This window comes from Ambystoma mexicanum, chromosome 3p (assembly GCF_040938575.1).
Source record: "Ambystoma mexicanum isolate Mex_15411 chromosome 3p, UKY_AmexF1_1, whole genome shotgun sequence".
Lineage (NCBI taxonomy): Eukaryota > Metazoa > Chordata > Amphibia > Caudata > Ambystomatidae > Ambystoma > Ambystoma mexicanum.
Window position 1 is genome coordinate 776,641,073 of NC_090925.1, and position 25,018 is coordinate 776,666,090.

Consider the following 25,018-nt stretch of genomic DNA (forward strand, 5'->3'; position numbering starts at 1 on the left):
CACGCCTGTCTTGGGTAAGCGTTGCATCCCACGAGTGAGCACTTGCACGTGACCTTTTACTGCACATGCACCATAACCACACCGCCTCCTACGATCTTCCTACCACCTCTGTCTATGCTTGCTCCGCATCCGCAAGGCAATGTTAACGGCATGCCGACCTGGCCCCTCCCCTGCCGCCCAATGCAGACACACCATCTGCTACCCAAAGTCATCCACAATAAAGCCGCCATCGTAAGAACCACCCAGCCCCTAACACAGGTAGGACCCATGCCACCTAGACCCAACTTGTAACTACACATCACAGAACCCCACTGATCACTCTACGCTAATCCTCTACCAGCGCCCAGCCCAAGACCCGCAAAACCTAAGATGACTGCTCCTGCACTTAAAGGCACCCCGCTCCCGCCCTGACCACAATCTCTGCTGGGACCCATGATTCCCAAGGTCACTGATCATGCTATTAAAGTTGCTCCACACCCTCCCCTACCAGCTGCCTTGCCCGTGAAACCAGCTGGTGTTGCTCCTGCAACCGTAATACATCCTCACCGTCTCCTGCATCTACTCACTGCCTGCAAGCTCGACCATTACCAGTGAGATCCAGCCCACAACTAAGGCTTGACCATTCCTGCACTAAACCCGCCAACCCACACAAAACCAGCCTTAGCTACACCACCATTAACCAGAGACCCTGCTGAAGCATATCTAGGCTAGTGCGCTTACGTTCCCGGACACTCACCTCCACCTTCTGTGAAGACATCATGACGGAGAGGCAGACACACGAGATAAAGGGCCTCATTACGAGTTAAGCGGTAATTCAGCAGTAAATCTGCAATGCTGGAATCAGCGTTACCGCCATGACTGGATTCCCTGGCTCATCACATGTGTCAAGTCTGTGTCCTGGGGTGGGTCGATCAGGGTGCCTGGTACTTGTGGTTCATTCACTTCACTACTACTTACGTGCCCCAGGTGTATGTCAGTGTTTTGGCAGTCAGGTCTGAGTGCTACCTACCCACGAGCCAGGTGTGCTGTCCTCTGTCTCTCTCCATGTACGCAAGCAGGGTGCTGTTGCACAGAATCAGTGCATCATGTGTGGCCCCAGGATATCGGGCACAGCCCAATCATAGGATAGCCCAGCCTTCAGTGCACTGTTGTCCCACGCACATATCATGAAATCCCACCACAGGGGCTCAGCTGGGCAGCTGAAGAATGTAGATACAGACTCCTAGTGCTCCGAGGGGCTGCCAGAACCCTTAAATCAAAATCCTGGCTGAAGTTATAATCAGCTGATATTGCGGTCCAGACCCGGGAAGCGGAGGCGGTCCACAGCCAGGAGCTGCATTTCTGTGACGTTTTGGTGCCGGGAAGAGGGAGAAAATGGTGATAACGGAGGTGACCCCCCTTCTGCAGGCAAGAAGGGGTCACCATATTTCCTGCACTCTGAAGGATCAGAGCTCTCTGGAGCAGGAACCAGCCTCGTGGGGCATGGCAAAAGCAGTCTCACCCACCCGCACGGAGGAGCCGACTCGAGCGGGACTGCAGTTGGCTGGTGAGAGTGCACAGTACCACTGCGGGAGAAGACGACACAGCTGGCAGCCAGAGCAGCGAAGCCGGGTGAGATTGCCCAGCGGACAGTGTGGCCTTGAGGGGGCAGACCTGTTACGGCCGTCCCGGGAGTCAAGGGAGCACTCCGGGCTGCAGACTGGCCGGGAGCGACTGCACTATAGGGGACAGACAAGGTTAGTAGGGGCCAGACTGGGGTGGCTGTGCCCCAGGGAGAGCCAGAGTAGACCGACAAACAGGGCAGCAAAACCGGTATGCCTGAGGTGCATCGACCCCACAGGAACAGGGGATGGGATGAGCAGCTGCTATTTTGCCTGCACCTAACCTGGTCTGGGGGGATACGTCAGACCTGAGGTCAGTGAGAGTGGAAGGGCACGGCTGAGAGACTGGTGGAGGTCTCTGGACCGGCAGTCAGGCAGAAGGTACTTTGGGGCTGGGGTGTGTAAGGAAGGCATGGTAGCAAAGTAAGACAGACACAAGTGATCTCAGTTCAAGGGTCTTTATTAAACTATTAAAATGGGTGAGATAAATGCCTAATCTAAATCTAAGATGGGAGCAAGCTACACCCATCAAATAAGAATAATACAGTCCTAGTGGACTCTAGTCAAATAAACAGGGCCCATACTAAAACAAACGATTACCAATCCTAACCGCTATGCTACAAAAGAGTGTGGGATAATGTTCACAAAAGAAGAAAGAAGTGTTCACAAAATGATAAGTCAGGACTCTTGAGCACAGCACACTCCTGGGCTTCTCCAGCATGAGGTTACAGTTCCTTTTCTCATTATCAGGACCTTCTGCGTCCAAGTCTCTTTCATAGAAAGTCTCATAAACAACAAAACAAAAGTAAGTTCCTTCTATTTATCTTCACGTCGGGCGATTACTCTTCACCCTTGGATCCCCCTCAGCCAGGCTCCGATCCTTCTCTCAACGTTGGCCTCCCTTAGTCGGGCTCAGACCAACCACTCACTGTGGACATCCCTCAGTCAGGTTCACATTTGGCACAACAATGTAGTTCACTTAGCTTTTCCACAACATGTCAAAGACCTTCGACTGTACAAGGGGTTTGGCTTGACCCTCATATGACTTCGATTTCTCAGTTCAACACGTTCTCCTTGTTCACGAGCGGGTCATCACTCAGAGTCCTTCGATTGAGCACCCACGTGGCGCCAGGCCACTCTAACTGATACCTATTTGACTTACAAAAGACCTGTGTGCTTTAGTCTTCTTTCTTTGATGTTGCTCTTAACAACCTTGAGCCCAACACAGTTCAATCTATTATCAGTTCTTTCCGACTCATTGGCTGTGCCGAACTATTTTGGCGTCTCCTGCCTCTGGAGTGAAGGACGGTACCATGATGACAACAGCTTCTCCCCGCCCTGGCTATCAGTGCGGGAGGGTTCCATATACCGCTGACATCCTTGGCACCATTCGCCAGCTGCAATTCCTGGTTTTACGTTTTCCTTCTCGGAGACTGCGCCAGTCTGGGTTGAAAAGGGCAAGGGCAATTCCCTCCTTGTCGCCATTTCAGTTTTCGCTGCCTTTCTCCTCCGTTTGAACTGCAGTCTCGGAATAGCTGCTTCCTCATGCATTTGGTCTTGCTCACAGTGTGTTTTCGTGCTCCGCCTTTTATCCCTATGGGGAAGGGGAAGGGAAGTCGGGTGTGTGTAATTCTCGGCAATTGCCTGACTCTGTCTGACCCTTGTGTTGGAACATGTCAGGTATATGGTTCTGGTGTTAGTCCATCATCTTTCAGGGTAATCGGTCTGTGAGAAAGTGTTTGTGTCAAGAAAGGGAGGGGTTGAGTTTTTAGATACCCTACGGGGTAGGATGGGGAAAAGGTTTCATAAGGAAGGGGGTACTGGGTCTCACCCTTCAGTGTCCCACTTCCACTCCCCGAATACCTCTCACCGAGGTGATCCTCCTGCACTGGTCCACCCCCAGGAACTGGATCCAGTAGCGATGGCCATGTCCTGGCCACCTGGATGACAGATCCCTGGGGGACTAGCGAGTGAGACATCTTCAGGTTTCTCACAGGTGCTACTACCCAGAGTTGGAGGAGTATACAGATGCCCAATGGCAGGGTCCATCCTCCTATGTGTCCTGTGTGATTGGACAACTAGGCTTGTGGGATGGCCCAGCTGACAGGGGGCTGTGTAATTGGGAGAAGACGCTGGTAGCAGTGGAATGTAAGAAGGTGTGGGGCCTGGCAGATCTGCAGCATTGATGGAAGGGGCTGACACCCAGGGGAAGGTGGTGAGTAACTGTGGACCAGCCAGCAAAGAGGACGAAGCAGTGTGGGGCGTCTCGTGACCACCCCAAAAGAGTATCAGGTGGCCCGAGAGGCACATACGATCCTTGGAGCTGGGTCGGGGAGCCGGGCCCTGGGGGCCTGCCTATCCCCCTCCTTCCCATGCTAATTGTTTTCATCCTTTCCCCTGCTTTCCCATGCTCGTTTTTTTATCCTTTTCCAGGCTTGTTTTTTTCATCCTTTCCCCTGCTTTTGCATGCTCATTTTTTCTTCCATTCCCCTGCTTTCCCATGCTTGTTTTTTTTCATCCTTTCCCTTTCTCGATTTGATCATCCTTTCCCCTGCTTTTCATGCTCTTTTTTCATCCTTTGCCCAGCTTTCCCAAGCTCGTTTTTTCATCCTTTCCCCTGATTTTCCCATTCTCATTTTTATTTTTTATTGTAATATTTTGTTAGTTTGACTTTACAAAAAAGTACAAACTTTTTTATTACATTTCACAACATTAGTCCGAATGACTTTGATCCAAACTTGGTTAAAGATTTGCAGGTCGTCATTTCAGTTTACCCCAAAATGTACTCTTACTTTACTTTATGTAAAACCTCATTTTGCATGTAAAACAGAGTCTAAAAAGTTAACTACTGCACAGGTCAACCTTGTATTTGCTCCTGCAATTAAGTAGCTCTACCATTCTTCCATGTTGTTATTTAATGGAGGAAAATTGCAAGATGCAACGACCATTGTGATATGATGGCAGTGCACTCTGTAACTAACTGTTTTGCTGATTCGACTGCACTGTTACAATATCTGCATTGATTATCTGCTGTTTCTGGATCCTGGTTCCTTAACAGTGTCTCTTTAGTCTTATAAAGATTGAAGCGCAATGAAATGAATTGGTTTCGATGATAATGAGATGGAAATTTACAAAGGTACTTAGGAATCTCGTCCAACCCATGTGTCGAGGTTCCAAGGTCTTGTGTACATTTTAAAGTCTTTCGCTTCTCATTATTTCATATCCATTTCCAGCGTCGCAGGTTTGTTTTAGCTTTTTGCAGTGTTTTTAATACAAGTTCATCTGTTAAGTCTGCATCTTTAATGACCATGAGCAGTTTCTGTTCCCACTTATTTATTAGATCGGATCTATAGACATTCAGTCTTTTTTGTAGAATTTCATAGGGGCCTGCTAGTTGTGCGCTTCTCATTTTACGCCACATTGCAATTAGGGGTGTCACGGTATTAGTTTTATGACGGTACAATAACCTTCTTGCCAAATGACGGTATATCATGGTTATCGCGGTATAGCAGGTGGAGTTAACTAATCTTAACAAATATTTTCTAAAAGGTCATAAATTGTCAGATTATTCATCACAAACAAAACCAGGCACTCGGGGCCAGAATTGGGCTTTTCAACATACTTTCCACTGAAATGCCACCCCTTGCTTCCACCAAACACAAACACACGTCTGGAAGAGGAGGAGGAGGAGGAGGAGGAGGAGGAGGAGGAGGAGGAGGAGGGGGGGAGCCCTGCTGCGACTGGCAAAGCAAACTGAATAGCTTTTCTTAAGTGGTCATTTAGGCTTTTAGCTCCCCCACTGGCTACTGGTGAAGATGAACATGTTGCCATCTTGATAACCTGCATGCCACAGATCAATGGAGTCTGATGGTAGTATACGCTTGTGCGCATGCACACGCACTCGCTTTTTACGTTACAGCCTTTAGTTTACTTCCGGGCCAAAAGGTGTTCAGTAATCACGGACATGTTACCCTTTGGTATGGCAGCAGGGAATACCCACAGAGATGAGTACATTTCGCAGTGTCACTTATTATATGTAAATGCAATGATAGAACCAGGGAAATCCCCCATTGTCATATGTTTAGAAAACATTATCCATTGTAAATATATAAACCCCAAAGCCGCCAACCCAAAGTCCCGAGAGGATAGCTGAGCGGCAACGTGCGCACCTTGGAAGCAAAACGACACGAAGCAACACAGGTTTGATCCCCGGGTCCGCGCTTAGAAACCTCTGGGTGTTTAAGCGTGTTATAAATACGCAACTAAGACAAAAACAATTACACAACTAAATAAACAAAAACATTTTCTTTAACAGCGCCGCGATGCCTGCGGGCTGTGTGAGCGCTTTAAAAAAAATATAAATAAAAAAAAAAGCAAACCCTTTTCCTCCTTGGCACTGTATTTATTCTTCCTATTGCTAACATATTGATTTTGTGTCAGGCACGTGTGGTTTATGGAATGGCATTAAAAGTTGCTCAAACTGAAACTACTTGGCAGACGGCACATCCAACAGTGCAAGACCAAGACTGCGCAGCACTTGCTTACTGCAGCCTTTCCAAAACAGATTGAAAAGCACACTTAACGGTATGAACGGTATACCGGTATAAACAATGTGACGGTGGTTATTGTTCAATTAATTGGTTCACGGTATCTTTAACGGTATACCGTAATACCGTTACATCCCTAATTGCAATTGACTTCCATAAAACTGTACCATATAATGAGTCTATACCTAATTCATAGCGAATCATGGATATGGGTACATTTTTGGGTAAATTCAGGATTTTGTGCCAGAACTTTCCCTCTAATTTACACCATATGTCAGCCGGCAAATTCCATCCTGCTTCACTACCAAATGTAATCGCCGGTACTACTATTTGCAAGTAGAATGAAAGTAATGGTTTTAAAGTGAATTTACCATATGCGACATGAAGTTTGAGTCCTTGTAAGGCGAACATAGACATTCTGGTATGTAGATCTTCAGTCCAGTGCTGTTCTTGTATGGAGACATTAAATTGGATACCTAGGTAACTGATCAAATTAGTTACTTTAAGTTTTTTCTGATTTAGATGCCAGGCAAATATTCTTTTTCGCGTCTTCAAGCTATTAACGATTGCCAGATTGCCATAATCTTTGATTTCTTGGTATTGATGATTAAATCATTGATGTCACAGTAACTTTGAAAGGCATCAAGAGATCGTTGTAACCCAATTTGTGTAGTATCTAACAGGACAATATCATCCGCATATATGACCCAAGAGACATGGTTGTTGTTTATCTTTGGCGGAAAGGTCCTCGGTTGTAACAAGGCTTTAGGGAGATCTGATATAAAAAGTTTAAACAGAAGTGCAGCTAATGGGCATCCTTGTTTAACTCCTCTCTTTGTGTAGATTAAATTGGAGAGGTCACCTTTTTTATTCAATCTTACTCGACAGGATGCGTTTGTATGAAGAGCCATAATGGGATATATTAGCTCTAATGGGCAATCCCATGATAGGAGCCTTTCCCAAAGTTTCTGGTTATTGATCGTATCAAAGGCCTGTTTTAGGTCTATGAATACGAGAAACAAGTTTTTATTGTTCTTCATGGATTCAAGTTTGATGGTATTTAAGATCGTTAGATTTAGCTCTACGCCAACTCCTTTCGTAAAACCTGTTTGTCGCTTATCAGTCACTTTTACGTGTTCGGCCCAATTTGTCAATTTCTTTTGTAGGAACGCTGCAAACACTTTTCCGATGGTGTCAAGGAGCATGATAGGGCGATAATTAGATGGATCATTTCGATTGCCACTTTTAAACATGGGAACGATTATAGCTGTTCTCCATGACTCTGGTAGGATTTTACTTGCTGCAATCCTCTTGAATAATGTGGAAATTAACTTTGCCCATGATGGCGTGTTTGTTTTTAGCATTGCATTTGAAATACCGTCAGGTCCAGCCGCTCTGGTGTTATTTAGTTTCTGAATTGCCTGTTCAATGTCTTCGTGTGAGTCCACTATGTTCCAATTAACGGAGGCTTTATCATTCGGCAATGGGTTTATACTGGTACTTCTGTCGAATACCTTTGAATAATAGGAAACCCAGCTCTCGTCATTTACTCCATTGGCCATGTCATAAGCCGCTTTGATTTTGCCAGTATTAATCATTTCCCATAATGCTCTGGTGTCTTTGCGTATTATGAGCTGTAACATCCGTTCGGCTTGTTCTTGGTGTCTAGTGGTGTTAAATATTTTGAGCCAGTTCTGTACCGTTGTCGCCTTTTCTTCATTAGAACTATGTTATTTTTTCTTTTTTTAGTCTTAATAGATCCTTACGTAATAACTTTCTTTCTTGACATAAAGTTAAGCTAAAGGGATGTCTATTAGATTTTTGTTGATTCTTGCAGTTTATATTTGCCGCTCAAAACTGTATCATCAGTGAGCTATAATTTATTGTTCCTATTGAAGCGGGAGATGAAATATATTTATCTGTGAAGGTGCTCAATTGCTTTGCGTTGATTCTCAACCTCGTGCCAGCATTGTTAGTTGTTATCTTTTCTCTATAGTTGTCATCAAAGCTAGATTTTTCGTTCTCGTGCCAAACCATTAGTAAAGCATCATGATCGCTTCTTTTGGTTTGTACAGTTGTCAAGCTTGAAATGTTTGCTTTAAACATTTTTGACACCCAGATGTAATCAAGGGTCTTTGAACTTGTGCCACGATGCCAAGTGGCTGGGGCCGGGATATCACCATGGGTGCATCCATTCAACATTGCGCACTCTTGCCATCAATTCCTGTAACCATCGCTCCCCTCTATTTGTTGCATCATTGCCTGTTAAACTTTTTGTTGAAACTGAAGGGTTTGGCACGTTAAACCACGAATAGTTCAAATCACCACAAACGATGATGGCTGGATCAGTGAATGTTATTAAGCATTCGTCAATTGCTGCCGTGACCGGTGTTATCAGATCTTTTTGATGGATCATCGCTGGGTTCCAGTAGACGTTTATTATCAATAAATGCTGCACGACATCATGGTTGGTCTTTGGAAGTTGTACTGTGGTAGCCTGGGTGAACATGTTCATATTTACGGTCTTTAAAACAGTCCATTTTAGGTTGTTTTTGATCATCGTAATTAAGCCTGAGAATGGACGACCAAACATGTTCTTTCCGGCCGGATTAAACATGATAGTATATACATCGCTAACTGGTTTCTCCCGCATCCAAGTTTCCTGCAGACATAGTATTGAACATTGATCTAGTTCAGTTGATTTTTCTTCAAATAAATGTGCAAAGCCTTTTGTATTCCAAGAGGTTAGACAATAAGTTGCTCTCCTATCAGTGGTCGTATCCTAGTGGACATTCTTGTTGTGCACTTGAGATGTCCATCGTGATTTTGTAAGGCTTATTGGAGCAGACACCATGTTTGCTCTCGACTGGATTTGTGAATCGATTTGTTTAGATTCCTTATTCTGTTGGTCATTTTGACTCTGTTTAGAATAATTTTGCTGTCTTATGTTGTCATCGAGCAACGAGGTGTCAAAGCCAAAGACCATCAAATCATCTTTTGCTTGAAGTATTTGTTTAGCGATGAGTTTTGATTTGAGATGAAAAATAACCCAGTCTAGACGACCGCAATATCATCAGATCCAATTGTGCGCAATGACGGGACACTATGTAGGAGCTTGATGATGTTACTTCGATTTAAATTCACCTCATTTTTTTCATTCAGAAAATTCTCAATTTGAATTTTCCAAGTAGTCTTGTATGACAGCTTGTCAGCGTCTTGCAAAATAGCTTTGTTTTGTCGTAAAAGTTTTGACTTTTGCGCTAATGTTTGTTTGGGATTTAAGTTTAAATTTTGGCCTTTAGTCGTCGCCGTTCTTTCTTGAATAATGTTATTTCTTTTAGTTTTATTTGTCTCAGATGCGACGTTTACTCTTGCTTGTCCATTATTTTCAGCATCACGACATGAGCTTATTTTTGTCAATGATTTAGTAGAATTAGCGTCTACTAGCTTTTCTGAAGTGTTTGCGCAAAAATGTAGTCCATCATCTACCAAGAGAGAATCCCCATCGCCTTCTTCAATGGAGTACGTCGAGAGGTCGCATAGATCTATCGAGGACTCTACCTCGTCGTCGTCCACTTCTTGTAACTCATCTCTCTGTCTTTTAGCGCACTGAGCGACGACCGGGGCCGTTTGAGGATCGTTGGAGCAGACATTTGAAGTAGTCCCCTTTGTCACTACTCGTTTGAAAATACTTCTTGGGGGCAGAGTTGAAATGCTCCTTATGAACTTTTTTGCTTCATTGGGGCGTGATCTCTTTGCTGTCGGTCCACTCCTTCCAGGAACAGACTTTGCTTTTGTTCTTGCTCCTGTGGTTGCAATGGATTTATCAGGAGCTTTTATCGTCTTAGCCGGTCCTTGAAATATTCCAAATTATAATTTTTTGGTCAAGTTTTGCAAATTTGAATCTTGATGTGGTTGAACATTTGGTATATTTGATGTTATTGGGACGCATGGGATGATGTTCACAACTTCCTCGCCCCTTTGAATAGTAACCACCTCTTGGGTTGAAGCATTTGCCCCGATGTCTATGTTAACGCATTGCTGCGTTGTTTGGTCTACCACCTTGGGGATAAGTGTTAAATCAGTTTCCTTTGTGGGAACTGCAAGAGCAGAAGTTACACTATTTGCTGGTAATACAATGTACAATTGAGGAAAATTAGCTTCATTGCATATACCGTGTTGCCTCTGTGTGGAGTTTATCTGCTTACTTGGTGCTTTCGATTTTAATGATTTATGCGTCGAGCTAATCGGCCACATTATGCCGCATCCATTTTGTACAATCTATTACGGCCTCCATTAAATTGGTTTTGTCCTGTGTTTCCTATCTAGCTAGGTCACTTAGGCATTTTTTCCAGCCTTTAGAAGTGTCCGCCTCGTAATCAAGCCTTTGGATGATATTTTGAGATAACGTTTCCATTGAGCTAAGCTTGTTATTTAGCATTGTGAGCATCGATGTGTGATCACTTAGTGAGTCATGAATTGACTCGTATAACTTCATGAACGGAAGCATGGCAATTGAGGTCGCGGCAAGGACATTATTGTGAATTTGAAGTCCAGCAGCAGTAGATAAATGTGCCTTATTTTTTGCTTCGCGATCCGCCTCGCTGTCTTGTGTAGAGGAAAAGTTAGTAGTTTGCATACTCACATTCGAGATGTCATTAGCTTGATTGCTTGATCGTCTTTTCCTTTTATCTCTGATCGCATTTAACAAGCCATCAGGTGATCTTCTATGGGGCGTGCTTGTTTTTGGAGGCATAATTTCTTGTATCACTTTTTTATCAAGTTTGCACAATTCACTTGCTTTGGCATATTTATGACTGAAACTCTCTTATAATCGTTCTTGCATTGATAAGAAGTCAGCTTTTAACCTCTCGGTGATCCTTGCTTCTCTGGCGGGTAGGTCTGCTGCAGATAGTTTTAGGTTGAGGTATTGCAGAGGTTTTAAGACTTTCGTCACATGCCACAACGAAAGAGCACCTTCTTGAATTTGAGAGTCGATACTTTTGTCATATTTCGCAAGCTTTTTCGGGGAGTATCTTTGGATTTTGGGGAATCCACATGCAGTCGTTTAATCAATATCACACTTGCCTCTTGTTCTGTATTGGTTTGTAAAGTGCTTAAAGATTCGTTGATTGTACAATTTTTGTCCATACCCCTTGGTACCGGGGTGACCGACTTATCCAAATGTAGTCAGTTTGTGTCTTTAATCGTGGGACCTGAAGCTACCAAAGCAGTCCCGGGGGTCATATCGCTCTGACCAGAAGACTGAATAAGGGGATAAGAGTTGCCGGTTGTAATTAGTTCCGAGAGTGAGCCCGCGCTGCAGCTGGTGGTGGCGTATCTAGTGGGCGGCATGTCTGCAATCACCGCATTGGCTTCTAAGTGCACCGCAAGCAGCTCAAAATCTGTAATCTCGCCTGGAGAATCATACAGCCGTTCGCTTGCATTGACATACACCAAAGGTGAGAGAAGGACTGGCACACTCATTGAGGCCATCGTGTCTTGTAGATTGCGTCCGAATATAGTCTGTGTCTTACTCAAGCTTACTGTGCATGCCGAACCGCTGGTTTGTAATGTCTCTACATCGAGTGTGATCTGAGCGGCTTGTAAGTCATTAATGTCCATGCAGTCCGCCTTCTTTGATACAGTTGATGAAGAGGCGGATTGTAATGGAAATTCAGGTAAAATGTTCACAGAGGGAACATTAGTTATCTCAAGCGTTAAGGTGCTGCTTACCTCCGCTTCAGGCTCGATTCCTTGTTTCCTGCGATGTTGCAGGGATTTATGCTGCGTCTGAGGGCCCAGTGTCAGCAGCGTTGTAGAGGACTGTACCGGTGTCTGGGAAGCACCTGGCATACCGCAAGTCATTCTCTCGGTGCAAACCGGGGCTGCCGGCGCAGACTGGAACTCACTGCCGAATTCCGCGCTGCGCTCCGGCTGTGATATTTGTAGGTTGTCCTTACAATTAAAGGGATATTGGCCAATTACTTGGATACAGCGTGTGAACAGTAGCAGCAGCTCCTCTGGCAAACACAGACTGGGGCAGACTGGAACTCACTGCCGAACTCTCATTTTTGTCATCCTTTCCCATGCTCGTTCTTTTCATCTTTTCCCCTGCTTTCCATGTTTGTTTTTTCCAACCTTTCCAATAATTCCAATAATTGCCTGTCTTTTTCCATTTTTCTGCTGTACTTGTGACCTCTACCCTGCCCCCTTCGTCCCCCTACCCTGTGCCCGTGATTGAGGAGGTTGACTCTTAATCTCACCCCCTAGGGCAGCCCACTGCCCGTACAGCCCCTTCGGCTAAGGGCCCCAATGCAAAGGGCAGCTCCCAAAGAAGCAGCTCCAGACCGTGTTTGCCCGTGTTCGCCTGAGAAGCCAGTAGCCAGTAGCCAGCCGTCAAACAGCAGCAACTGACAAGGCAAGTTTGGTCTGGGTGGGGAGTACAGCAATCACTGTACTCCAAAAAGCCCTGCTTTCTTATTACCTACACAGCATAGCATACCAAAATTAGTTAGCTAGTAAAGAGTACCCCTATCAATGCTGTGTACCAAACGTTCAGTGGTGTTATTTACTGCTGTGTCCCATACTTAGGCGTTCTCCCTCTATCTAGATACCTCAAATCTAGGTGTTTTGCACTTACTGTTGTGCCTCCAATTTAGGAGTTCACACTCTGCCCAGGTGAAGTTTAGCCATGCGTCACACTCGGATAGAAGAATTATAGAGATTAGTCATTTGCCACATCAAATAGGACTGTCTAGATTAACCACATAGAAGAACTTATCGAATAGCCAAAGCACTAACCACCCGCTTGTGCCTCCTCAAACACACCACCCAAACACTACATATGCTCACTGGTATACCCTAACAGAAAACCAACACAAGCAACACACACTTAAAACAAACTAACCCAAACACTGGATACAATAAACGTACCCATGCGGATAAAACAAGCCAGTGCACACAACTTTAAACACCTGCCAATCTACCCATAAAACACACATACACACCCCAACATGACAAACAGCCACACAGAAAACCCCAAGGCATTGGACCATACCCATATGGATACAACAAACGAGTGCACGCAACCTACCATCTGCAAGCCAGCACACACAGACGCCAGGTTCTCCTGGTGCTGGGCCTTTCCTCTGATTCTTTCCTCACTAAGCAATCGCGTCTTCTTTCTTGCAGAGCCACGTGAGTGCCTGGAGACTGCCCCTGGGTGGTTTCGGTGCGAGGTATAAATTAACATAACTTAACATAACATGGGCACGGCTATCTCTGCAGCCACATAACTGGCCCACCTCTCTCCTATCTTTTTACCACCAAATAGAAGGTAACATGCATGTACCCACTTCCATTCTGCAACTATCGCCCCACATAGACTCACTGAGTAGTGAACTGTGTTGCCAGCCATCTCTCACATCAAGATAACTATTAGTGAGCAATATCTCACAACTAGGTAGACTATACTCTGTGCTAGCTAGTCCAGAAAAGATTGTATATATGAGCCAGCATCACAATTAGACAGAATTATGAAGATTAGCATTACATCATATCTAGACAGAAATGTAATACTAGCATGCGTCATATCTAGACAGAATTGTGAATGTCAGATGAATGTCAGCTTCCACCACACCTAGACAGGATTGTAAAGATTTGCTTGCATCATATCTAGACCGAATTGTGAAGATTAGCTTGTGCCACATCTAGACTGAATTGTGAAGATTAACATTACGTCATATCTAGACAGAACTGTAATACTAGCTTGTGTCATATCTAGACAGATTTGTGAAGATTAGCCTCCGTCACATCTAGACAGAATTGTAATACTTGCTCACGTCACATCTAAACAGAACTGTGTAGACTAGCATTACATCACATCTCAACAGAATTGCGAAGATTAGCATTGTGTCAAATCTAGACAGAATTGTGAAGATTAGCATGCGTCACTTCTAAACAGCGTTGCCACTAACCAAACCACTAAACAATCTCACACCTCTCCATACACATTTCAAACTCTAACTAAACAGAACCATACCTCTAATGCACAACGAACCGCACACACTTCACCACACTGCAACAACAAAATATACCACACATAGCCTCACACAACAGCACACAAAAGCTCCCAACCTAAAATCACACCTAAGCTCAGCGAACGGTGCAAACTGAACTGAGGCTGCCAACAGCACATCACTGCTCACTTTCCTTTCTCCTGCTCAATCCTACTAACCATCCTACCCTTCTCCCTTTTCAGATCTGCCAGCGTGCCACTGGGGACCGCTCCGATGGTGACTGTGCGCGGTACAAATACCTTTAAATCAGCATTAACATTAACCCTCCCCAAACACCACTCTGGTACTGAGACGAAGAAGATGGCTAGGGAGGAATTTAGAGGGTTAAGCCAGGCATGTCCCTTTAACTGTGGTCAATCAATTGTACTAAATGACCACCATCTGTGGTCACTTAGTGAGCCCAATGGATATAAAAATGCAGGCTATTCACAAGGCAGGATACAGCAGTCTGGAGTGTGGCGCCGGCTGGGGCTGGGGCTGGGGCTGGGAGCTGGCAAACCGGAGAGACAGGAGCGGGAGAAGTGAGTGCTGGAAGCCGTGTCATACCAGGATCAGAGACGGTTGGAAAGTCTGGTACACCCTCTGTGTCTTGTCACAGTTGCAGGAGTTGCAGTAACGCTATTTCCGTTGGCGGTATCCCGGCTCAATTATAGCAGTGATACTGCCAAGGCTGTGAATGGGCCCAATGTCTGCGGAGTCTGCATTATATATGTGATAATATGAGGTTTCTCTTGTATGACATATTGGGCTATGAATGTTCAAGTTGAATAGGGAGCATATGCATTACTAGTGTAATATTCATACTGAAATAAAGCTTGTTTTCTTTCTTCCAATAGGGCTGTCGTAGTTTGATTGTTGTGGGGATGTATATTTGGTGATTGCACTATAAATAATAATCAAAATAGTTTAAGGACTATCCATAGCCTAGGATGACAGGTGGTCTGTGTGTGCAGGTGCCCTCCGTAATTTGATAGGCAGCCATAAAATGGATTGAACCATGTGCCATCTAGGTATCGGATACGCCTCCTTTTTACAATTTGAAAAAGAAAAGAAACTTGTTGCTGACAGTTGACCAATAGCTGTCCAAGGCACGCCACCTCACCACAGTAAGATACAATTAAGTATCATTGACATAGGAGGTGCAGCCTAGACCCGTAAGCGGTTCAGCCCATAGATCAGATGGTTCATGTATTAAACAAATGTTATTAAAATGGTGGGGTGCAGTGGTGAACTATCAAAGACCTCACAATTGGACACCCATGGGTTGATTGGAAATGACTGTGCCCACCAGCAGTTTTTATAGGGGATTTGCTAGAACCATTACAATGCCTTGTCCCTTACAATTCCTACAGAAGCCAACCTAGCCACGAATATTCCATCTTGTCGTATTTCAACCGTTACAAAGAGAACCTACTAATCACTAGTGAGAAGCCCATATGCACTTCTAACGGATAAGGTCTGCCCCGGAAGGAAGCCACCCTGACCTTGGGCAGAGAGGTCTGGGGGGCCCCTCTTCCGGAACAACCAATATGGGGGGAAACCCCCTGACGGCACAAAAAAAACCCTCAGGGCAGGAGTAGTGCAGGTACTGGAAGACGTAGTCCTCTGAGTTGGAGAGTAGCCAAGAGTAAGGACCTGTAGCACCCAATGTACGGATGGGAAGAAGGAGGGTTAAAAGGAAAAAAAAAGCAAACCTGGAATAACTTGAGTCTGCAGAAATAAAGGTCCGGAATAAGTAATAAACAGCCGGGAGGGGAGAGCAGTAAGGCTAAATACAAGGGAGGAAATAAAATGAGGAGGAAATGACTGGAGCAGGGATAAGCGGCAGGCAAGAGAAAGAGAGAGAGGAGAAAACACGGCAGAGTAGGCAAGGGGGGCTGTGGAGAGGGACAAAAGACCAGGGAAAAGCTAAAGAATAAGGCGCAGCGAAGAAACAAACGGAGCGAGGAAAACTCGGTTAGCGTCTCACCCGGAGCCTAGCGCGAATGGGTTGCAACGCGCAGGCTTCCTGGTGAAACAGACGGAAAAAGCTTCTCGCGGCCGAGGCTGCAGAAGCTAGACCGTCAAAATGAAACGTGGAGGAGACGTGATGGGAATCTCAATGGCTGCCCAGTCGCCACCGAGACCACAAGTGCCAGTGTCTTTGGCGTGTGACACATTCATACTCATCCCAGTAAGGGTAAAGAAGTAAATACAAGTGAGAACTGTTATTGGAACCTTCATACCAATCTCAATAACCATCAAATAAAAGAGGAATGTAAGAGTTTACTTCAGAATCTTTACAAGTGGCCCAGCCAGGAGGAAGAGTGGATGTTACCTATAGAAAGAGCACCAATTGTGTTAAATAAAAAGAAAGAGAAGAATAACCTCAGAAGGGGAAAACAAGGTGTCAAGGACATGAGCGAGAAACTGAAGAATCCTATTTTTGAACTGTATGAACTGATCAAAGTAGTTGCTAAGAACTGCCTACGATTGAGTTAATAAAGTGACTGTGCTGAAAAGCAGACCACAGGAGAAGGGAGTCATTCTCCTGTGCCTAAGTTGTTTTAATAGTGGTAGGAATAGAATACTTTGGCTTTGGACAGACAAAGATCTTCATTTTGGACTCACCGATGACTGACAAGCACCCTAGTTAGATTGTGTTAGGCAGGGAAATCACATAGGGATAATTAGAAATGTTCTTCTTTTCCTAATTTGAATAAAGTCCTTCAAGGGAAGATTTCAGTCTCTGACCTTCTGACCGGCCACACTCCCTTCTGGGGAGTGGGGACGAGTTGTACAGAATTGTCACACTTCCCTTTGAAAAACATGTCAGAATGTTAGGAATGCAGTCAGTACTGGTGATTGACTGCACACTAGACATTATAATTGGATGCCAGTCAGTCAAAGATATCCACTGTGTGCTAATTATTGTGTCGGGGCTAGAGTGGTATATCTAGTTTTGCTCACTATTTCTATTGTTTTTCTTTTATTACATGCAGATAATCCAGCTGTCAATTCAGTTTTCTCACAAAGACATAGCAAAGTGGATAAACCACGTTTAAAGGAAGAGGCTCTGGGGATAGCTACAGGTAAGTGAAACTAAACTCATGGATCATTGAGTGAATCATGCAATATGAAAGAACCATTTTAGGTGCTATGATTCGTCTTGGAGTGATACCTTGATCATTTTTCGTGAATATATCATTGGTCTTGATGTTAATCAAATTATTTTATGAAACATCATCTCACAGTCCTTGCAGTGCAATATTCACATTACGTGGTGACTCTATCATGTGTGTCTGTTTCAAATCGTAAACTTAAAGTTAATATGCGTTGGAACCAAGTGCAGTGGATTTTCTGCTCTTGGTATTTGTTTCATAGCGTGGATGCTGTGTTGAATCGCAGGGATTCGTCCCTTCCCCCCAGGGGCTTCGCTGGACCCTCCCTAGGGGTCGCAGCAAGTTGGATCTCAACATGAGATACTCCCCTTTTGGGGACAAGGACTCCCGTTCCTGCGAGGAACTCCCTAAGGCAACTACCATAGCCAAATATATAGGACTGTGTGATTAAACCATCACTTCCCAGACATCCTGACAAGCACCCATTTGACTTTCTTTTATAGAATAGGGTTGAGCTTTTACACTTTGGGAAAGATTCTTTTGAACTTGACAAAAATAAAAATGTTCAATTACTCATCGTTATCTGAGTCCTGATTCTGACCTACCACAACAGCCAAGGTTGCCAATTCACAAAATGCAAACGGTAAGTGACATCACATATCTGATGACATCATACGAAGTCCTATTGTATGACCCTTATCCCGTTGACATCAAATGAAAGTGACATCAACGATATATAAACACATGAAAATACTTAAGATGAATATATCATTTCAAATAGTTACTAAAGTAGAACAAATACTGTTTTCATAGATAAAAACGTTTGTACTAGGGTTTTGCTATTGGTGGGGTCATTACATTACATGCGTAAATTCAGCAAAACCAACATATGCTAAGGTCACTGATTTCATATACCAGTACAGCCCCATGTGGTCAATAACTGGTTGTATGACATGACATGCATGCTATGTGTACTTATATGTTAACAACAGACCACAATCCCAGGTGCGTCGAAGTGTAGAATGAGTTTCCAACCTACAGCATTTGCCATTTTATGCTGGTTATAACCTAATTTCTGAGGCTTGTGGAATCTGCTTAGATCACATGCTATGCATAGGTCGACATCTAGTGGAAGCTGTGGATTATTACAGTTGTTGTTTTCGAAACTCGAAAAGGGACGTCGACAGGGCGTGCCAGTAATACTATCGTGACATCCACTGTACCCATGATCCCCCACGCGTCGAGGTCCCACAGATTGTTTTTTTCCGCCATACTAGACGGATGCCTATAGCAGAGTTCCTTTCGGCGATAAGCAATTGAATTGTATAATTACGATCGTTTTTCTTTCTATCCTTTCTTCGACTGCCGTAACACCACGCCGAGGAAGGAGAAAGAATACTGCCATCGAAGACATTGCGACGGACCGTACGGCCTTTAAAGGCCGCCCTGGGCCTTGGCCCAGACAGTAGGGAGAGAGGGGGGAGTCCATTGTTAGGAGGCCATTTTAGAATGCATATTCTCCCCTTCCTACACTTTGTTCACCCAGCTGCCATCCCCCTTACCCAGAATTATGGGAAACATTCCATTTAGGTTTTGCCGTAAGTGGAACCGTAAATTCCCCTGGGTGCACAAACATTTAGTTTGCAACTTGTGTCTCCCTAGAGACCAAGTTCGAGACGTCTTGTCGAGCGTGCAGGCTCTTCAAGCCTAAGACGTTGAAGGACTGTTCCACTAAGCGCTGGGCCCACTACGCCAGGCAACTCTAGGTCATGGAGATAGAAGGAGCCTTCAGCGATGGCAGTGACGCCCCACTTTCGGACGGCGAGGGCACAAGAGTAGCTTCAGCTACCCAAGCGCAGGCCCCCGACCGTGTAGGACAGGCCGGTGACCATGTTGTGGGGACTACACTATCCAAGCCCATAGAGAAATCTAAAGACTCTAGGCCTAAGCAGATACCTCCAACTAATGAAGACGTGGGTATTCCCGTCACTGTAATCCCAAGTTCAAAGGAATGGTCTTTGCAGGATATCGACAGAGTTATGCGAAGAATGACCTTTATTGCGAATTTCTTTGAAACATATCCAGATTACCTTCAAAGCTTTCAGACCACCCATCCCACCTCAGCCCCTTCTGGCTTTCATCCCTCTATCTCTCGACCCCCTACCAAAGGCCACGTTCTGATGTCCCTGCACAGGGCAGAATTATAGATCTATATGACCCTGAAATAGATCCAGAAGACCAAGATGATCTTTCATTTGTGGAGACAGCTGACCCTCAAATTATTGATGAAGACACAGACCTACTTTATTATGGGGACGATGAGGACCCAGACCAGGAGGCGAACATGTATTCCATAGATTCTCCTATTAATCAGGACCCTCTAGTGATAGATTCCCCTGTAGACAATCAACCCCTCCTCAACAAAGTCTTAACCAAAGCGGCAGACCATTCCCGCGTTGACACACAGGAAGTACAGGAGGATGGAGACTTCGCTGAACAATTTTTGGGAGACAAAAAGACACTAGAGCAGTTTATCCCACTGCTAAAATCTGTGCAGCGTAGAATCCAACCTTCTTTGGAGGCACCGAATCTCACGGGCCGTTAACCCGCGTGTGAAAAAACTGTTCAGGCCTGCACCTTCAGACCCCCTATACTTAAGAGGCCAGTTAAAACCAGACACCTTGGTGGTTACCATCACACTTAAGAGAGCAGGAACACCCCTTGCTTCCTCCAAGGCTCCCCCAGATAAGGAGAGCAAGAAAATATATGCTATAGGCAGAAATGTAGCCTCTTCTGCAGCCTACCAGACAAGAATTGCGAATAATGCTACACTTTTGGCAAGTTACAACTGCCATAAGTGGGAGGAGGTTTCTGCATTGCACTCATCCGCACCTCAGCCACTTTAATCTCAATTAGCTCAGGTGGCAGCAGACGGGAGAGCTGTGTCTACTTGTCTCCTCAAGTCTAATTTTGACGCGGCTGACAATGCAGGGAGAGTTATCGCAGAAGGCACTATTATGAAGAGGCACGCATGGCTTCGCCAATCAGGCTTCATGCCAGAAACACAGGCCACCTTAATATGCCAGTGGAACCTGATGTGCTCTTCGGCAAGGCTGTAGAAAACACACTTAAGACAGCAAAGGATGAGTATGACACTCTAAAGTCCTTAGGTCAGCTCATGAACAAGCCCACAGGGCAAAGAGGTAACAGCAATTTTCGCCGCTTTCGGGGCCAAAATTCTCAAAGAGGATCGGGATACAACCAAGGCCAAGGTTCCTATGTCAACATCCAAGGACAAACCTTTCGGGGCTACCAACGAGGACAACATAGAGGTTGTGGTAATCGGGGCAGGGACCCAGCGTGAGGTGGCACCCCACCTCAGAGCAAGTGACATTCTGCTCCAGGTACCCTCCCATGCATCTCCAGTAGGAGGACGCATTTCCAACTTCACCCACACATGGGAGGGTATCACCTCGGATAGATGGATAGAACCCCTACTAACGTCCTCGCGATCACCCCTGAGACAAAAGGCCCACTCAGAGGAACATCAGTGGATCCTTCTAGACGAAATAACAGCGCTTCTATTAAAAGAAGCCATAGAAGTGGTCCCAGCCAACCAGGTTAACAGGGGTATTTATTCAACTTACTTCCTTGTGCCAAAAAAAGATCTAACAATGTGCCCAGTATTAGATTTCAGGCCTGCGAACAAGTATGTCAAGCCACAAAAGTTCTGCATGACTATGCTACAAGAGGTAATCCCGCTTCTAAAAAAGGGGATTACATGGCAACACTGGATATGAAAGATGCCTATTTTCATATTTCAATGTACCCAGCGCACAAAAGATTCTTGCGTTTCAAGATAGCGAACCAGCACTACCAGTTCAAGGTGCTGCCCTTCAGAATAGCCTCAGCTCCAAGGGTATTCACCAAGGTACTGGCAGTGGTGGCAGCGCATCCCAGTGTACCCTTACTTGGACGTCTGAATCATAACAGGGGAACCACCTCTGATTTTCAGACAAAACATTCAAACGACTATCAACCTCCTCTTTCAATTGGGCTTCTCAACGAGAAAAAAATCAAGCCTAGTGCCAAGCACTTCCAAACAGTTCCTAGAAGCTATCATAAACACAAAGGAAGGATTGGTCTTTCCCTCAGAAGAGAGAATAAAGAATTTGTTACTGCAAATACCACATTATCAGGATGGCCGCCAGATAAGGGTGCACAAAGCAATGCGTTTAAGTGTCATGATGGCATCTTGCATATACCTGGTTCCTCTCGCGTGCCTGGGCATGCGTCCAATACAGGAGTGGTTGGCGAAACAATGGTCTCAGGCAAGCGGTCAGTGGACGATCTAGGGGTCGTTTCGCCAACACTGGTACAAAATCTTTGCTGGTGGACGAGCAAAAACCTGACGAAGGGGAAACCCTTCTACGACCCACAGATACAAGCAGTGGTCACAACGGATGCCTCACTGGCAGGGTGGGGGGCCCACTACCCTCACCACACATCCCAGGGTCTGTGGTCTCACACTGCAGCTCAAAACCACATCAATGTGCTGGAACTTCTGGCAGTATTGAAAGCTCTCCAGGTGTTCAAACCCCATTTAACAAACCTGTCGGTGCAGATCCTGACGGACAGCACCACAGCGATGTTGTATATCAATAAACAGGGGGGTACGCGCTCTCCAAATCTATCCAGACTTGCACAGAAAATCTGGAAATGGGCACTCAGACGGAAAATGTTCCTGTCAACACAACATGTTCCAGGGGAACTCAATGCTCTACCAGACTCATTGAGCAGAGATCCCCTACCAGATGAACACGAGTGGCGTCTACACAAAGAAGTCGTAGAACACCTCTTCTCTATATGGGGTTTTCCAACTATACACCTATTCGCCACAAGTGAAAATCGTCAATGCCCAGATTTCACGTCCAGGTTCCCCCAGCAAGGGTCCAAGGGGAATGGCCTATGGATGAACTGGTCAGGGAAGTTTGCTTACGCTTTTCCCCTGACTCCACTCACGAGGAAGGTGGTGGACAAGTTACACAAGGAACCGATGATGCTGATCCTTGTTGCTCCTATGTGGGCAAGACAGCAGTGGTATCCAAATCTGCGCAGAGTGGCGATGTGCAAACCCATCAAACTCCCGTGCCAGTACAACCTACTCACCCAGCACAGAGGATTAACAGTGCACCCACAACCACACTGTATGAACTTGGCAGCATGGCTCCTGAAGTCATAGAGTTTGTACATCTCACTCTACCACAGAGATGCATGGATATCTTGAAAGGGTCAAGAAAACTAAACACAAGCCACTGTTACTATGATAAATGGAAACAATTCGTAATTTGGTGCCAGAATAAGCAAATCAGCCCCATTGATTGTACTCCTTCGAATATTATAACCTATATGCTCCACTTACTTGGTGCATGGTTAGTGTTTAACTCGCTAAAGGTACACCTGGCGGCTTTGTCAGCCTACACCACTTCCCATAACAAGGTCTCATGGTGGAAGGTACCAGTCGTCCAAGCATTCATGGAAGGGGTAAAGAGACTCCACCCTCTAATTTCAAACCCACCGCCATGTTTGGACCTTAATGTGGTGCTCGCTAAGCTCATGGACCACCCTTTGAGCCCATGCACAAGTCTAGTCTCAAACACCTGACTTATAAAACTGCCTTCTCAGTAGCCATCACTTCCTTAAGAAGGGTCAGTGAAATTCAACCTCTGTCAGTGCAGGATCCTTTCTTTACTATACATAAGGAGAAACTGGTTTTACGGACTCACCCTGGGTAATTTCCAATTTCCATGTTGACCAGTCTTTTGAGCTACCGGCTTTCTTTCAGGAACCCAAAAGCTCTGCTGAGGTAAAACTCCACACACTAGATGTGAGGTGGGCGGTCCTCTTCTACGTGGACAACACCAGACCGCTGAGAAAAACAGATTAACTGTTTGTCTCCATAGCGCCAGGCAGAGAAGGAGATTGCATCTCTAAAAACGCCATCTCTAGGTGGATAGTCAGATGTATCCAACTGTGCTATTCCCTTTCAAATAAAACACTGCCTTTTACGCCAGAGGCCCACTCCACAAGAGGTACTGGAGCCACTCTGGCTTTCATTGCAAATGTCCCCTTAGACAATATTTGCAAAGCAGCTACATGGAGCTCTATACATACTTTCACTCAGCACTACTGCATTGACACTCATTCAAAGACAGATACACAAGTGGAACAAGCAGGTCTAAGACATTTATTTGCTCATGAACCTTCTCACATCCCACCTCCTTCTTCCACTGCTCGCTAATCTATGCACAGCATGTGATCTAAGCAGATTCCACAAGCCACAGAATAGATACATTACTCACTGTAATCGTATTTCCGATGCTTGTAACTGCTTAGATTCACATGCGACCCACTCTTCCTCCCCTTGGAGAGAAGGCGCATGGATGCTTGTGAGCTTGTCTGATACGTATATGCTTGGATACAACTGTACTCAAGCTAAACCTCATGCTACCTCATGTCAGAAAAATAACAATCTGAAGGACCCCGACGTGTGAGGGATCATGGGTACAGTGGACGTCACACTAGGGATAGTATTACTGGCACGCCCTGTCAATGTCCCTTTTCGAGTTTCGAAAACAACAACTGTAATACTCTGCAGCTTCCATTAGATGTTGTCCTATGCACATCATGTGAATCTAAGCAAATACAAGCATCAGACACGATTAGGGTGAGTAATGTATCCCATATCATGTAAATCACAGTCTCAAGTCCAAATGTGTGTTTACATACCAAGTGTGGCATAAAGGTCCCATATTTCCACTTTATGCATCATATGCCTAGTATAGTCACAACACGCATGGAAAAGGTGCAGCATCCAATTCCTCAGAAATGCCAGCTAATGTTAGTTAATGCCTCATATGCCCAGCAGCCATGTGTAATGTGCACTGTCAATTGTCCAATTGTTTCTATCATATGCCAAGCACAGACTCAAATTCCTCAGTTATGGATCCAATTGCAGCTAATGCCTCATATACATTTGTCACCATATGTAATATGCATTTATAATATTGCATGTCTTGCTGACGCAGTGAGAGTGGGAAAAGGAGTCCTCACCCATTGTCTCTCCTCTAACCCATAAGAAGCTAAGAGAGGGCTACTTAAGGTTTTACGGGAAGGTAAAGTGACGGGAACTACTGATATTAAACATGGCTTTCATCAGCACCCTGTTTATTTTAGTTTTAGCATTGCTCTTTGATCTCTGAGCCAGTTTAACCAAGGGAGTTGCCACAGGTACAAGCTGGTACCCCTGGCAACCTCCAAATGACGTCCAAATGGAGAGCATTTCTGAACATTCTTTCGATGTGTCGGATCCAAACCCAACAATACACAGACAGTATGGCACGCACAGAGGAAGACCCCGTATGCGCTACAGGTCACCAAGAAGAGCCATCAAATAAATCAGCAGAAAGACTGAAAAAAGGTGGTGATGCAGGAGATCAGGCATGGCTATGAACATACACCCATCCCTAAACAGACGCCCTATAGAGATGCAACCAACACCGACACTAGTAAGCATACCATCGAAATTAGCCAGGTCAACAACTAGCCATTAAAGGTAGCCTGTCACCAGGCCTACCAGGACTACTGACACGGACCCTCTCAACGCCAGGAGATGGACAGCATAAAAA

The 25,018-nt window shown here is 45.1% G+C and overlaps 1 protein-coding gene across 3 annotated transcripts in view; it reads left to right on the top strand.

Annotated features, from left to right (window-relative positions):
• Positions 1-25,018, top strand: part of LOC138580857 (zinc finger protein 514-like) — a 361,413-nt gene that overhangs the window by 246,027 nt on the left and 90,368 nt on the right. For all 3 annotated transcript variants that reach the window (XM_069651738.1, XM_069651739.1, XM_069651740.1), the window contains one exon: positions 17,211-17,300. In XM_069651738.1, coding sequence (XP_069507839.1) covers positions 17,211-17,300 — 90 coding nt within the window. The remainder of the gene's footprint in view (positions 1-17,210; positions 17,301-25,018) is intronic.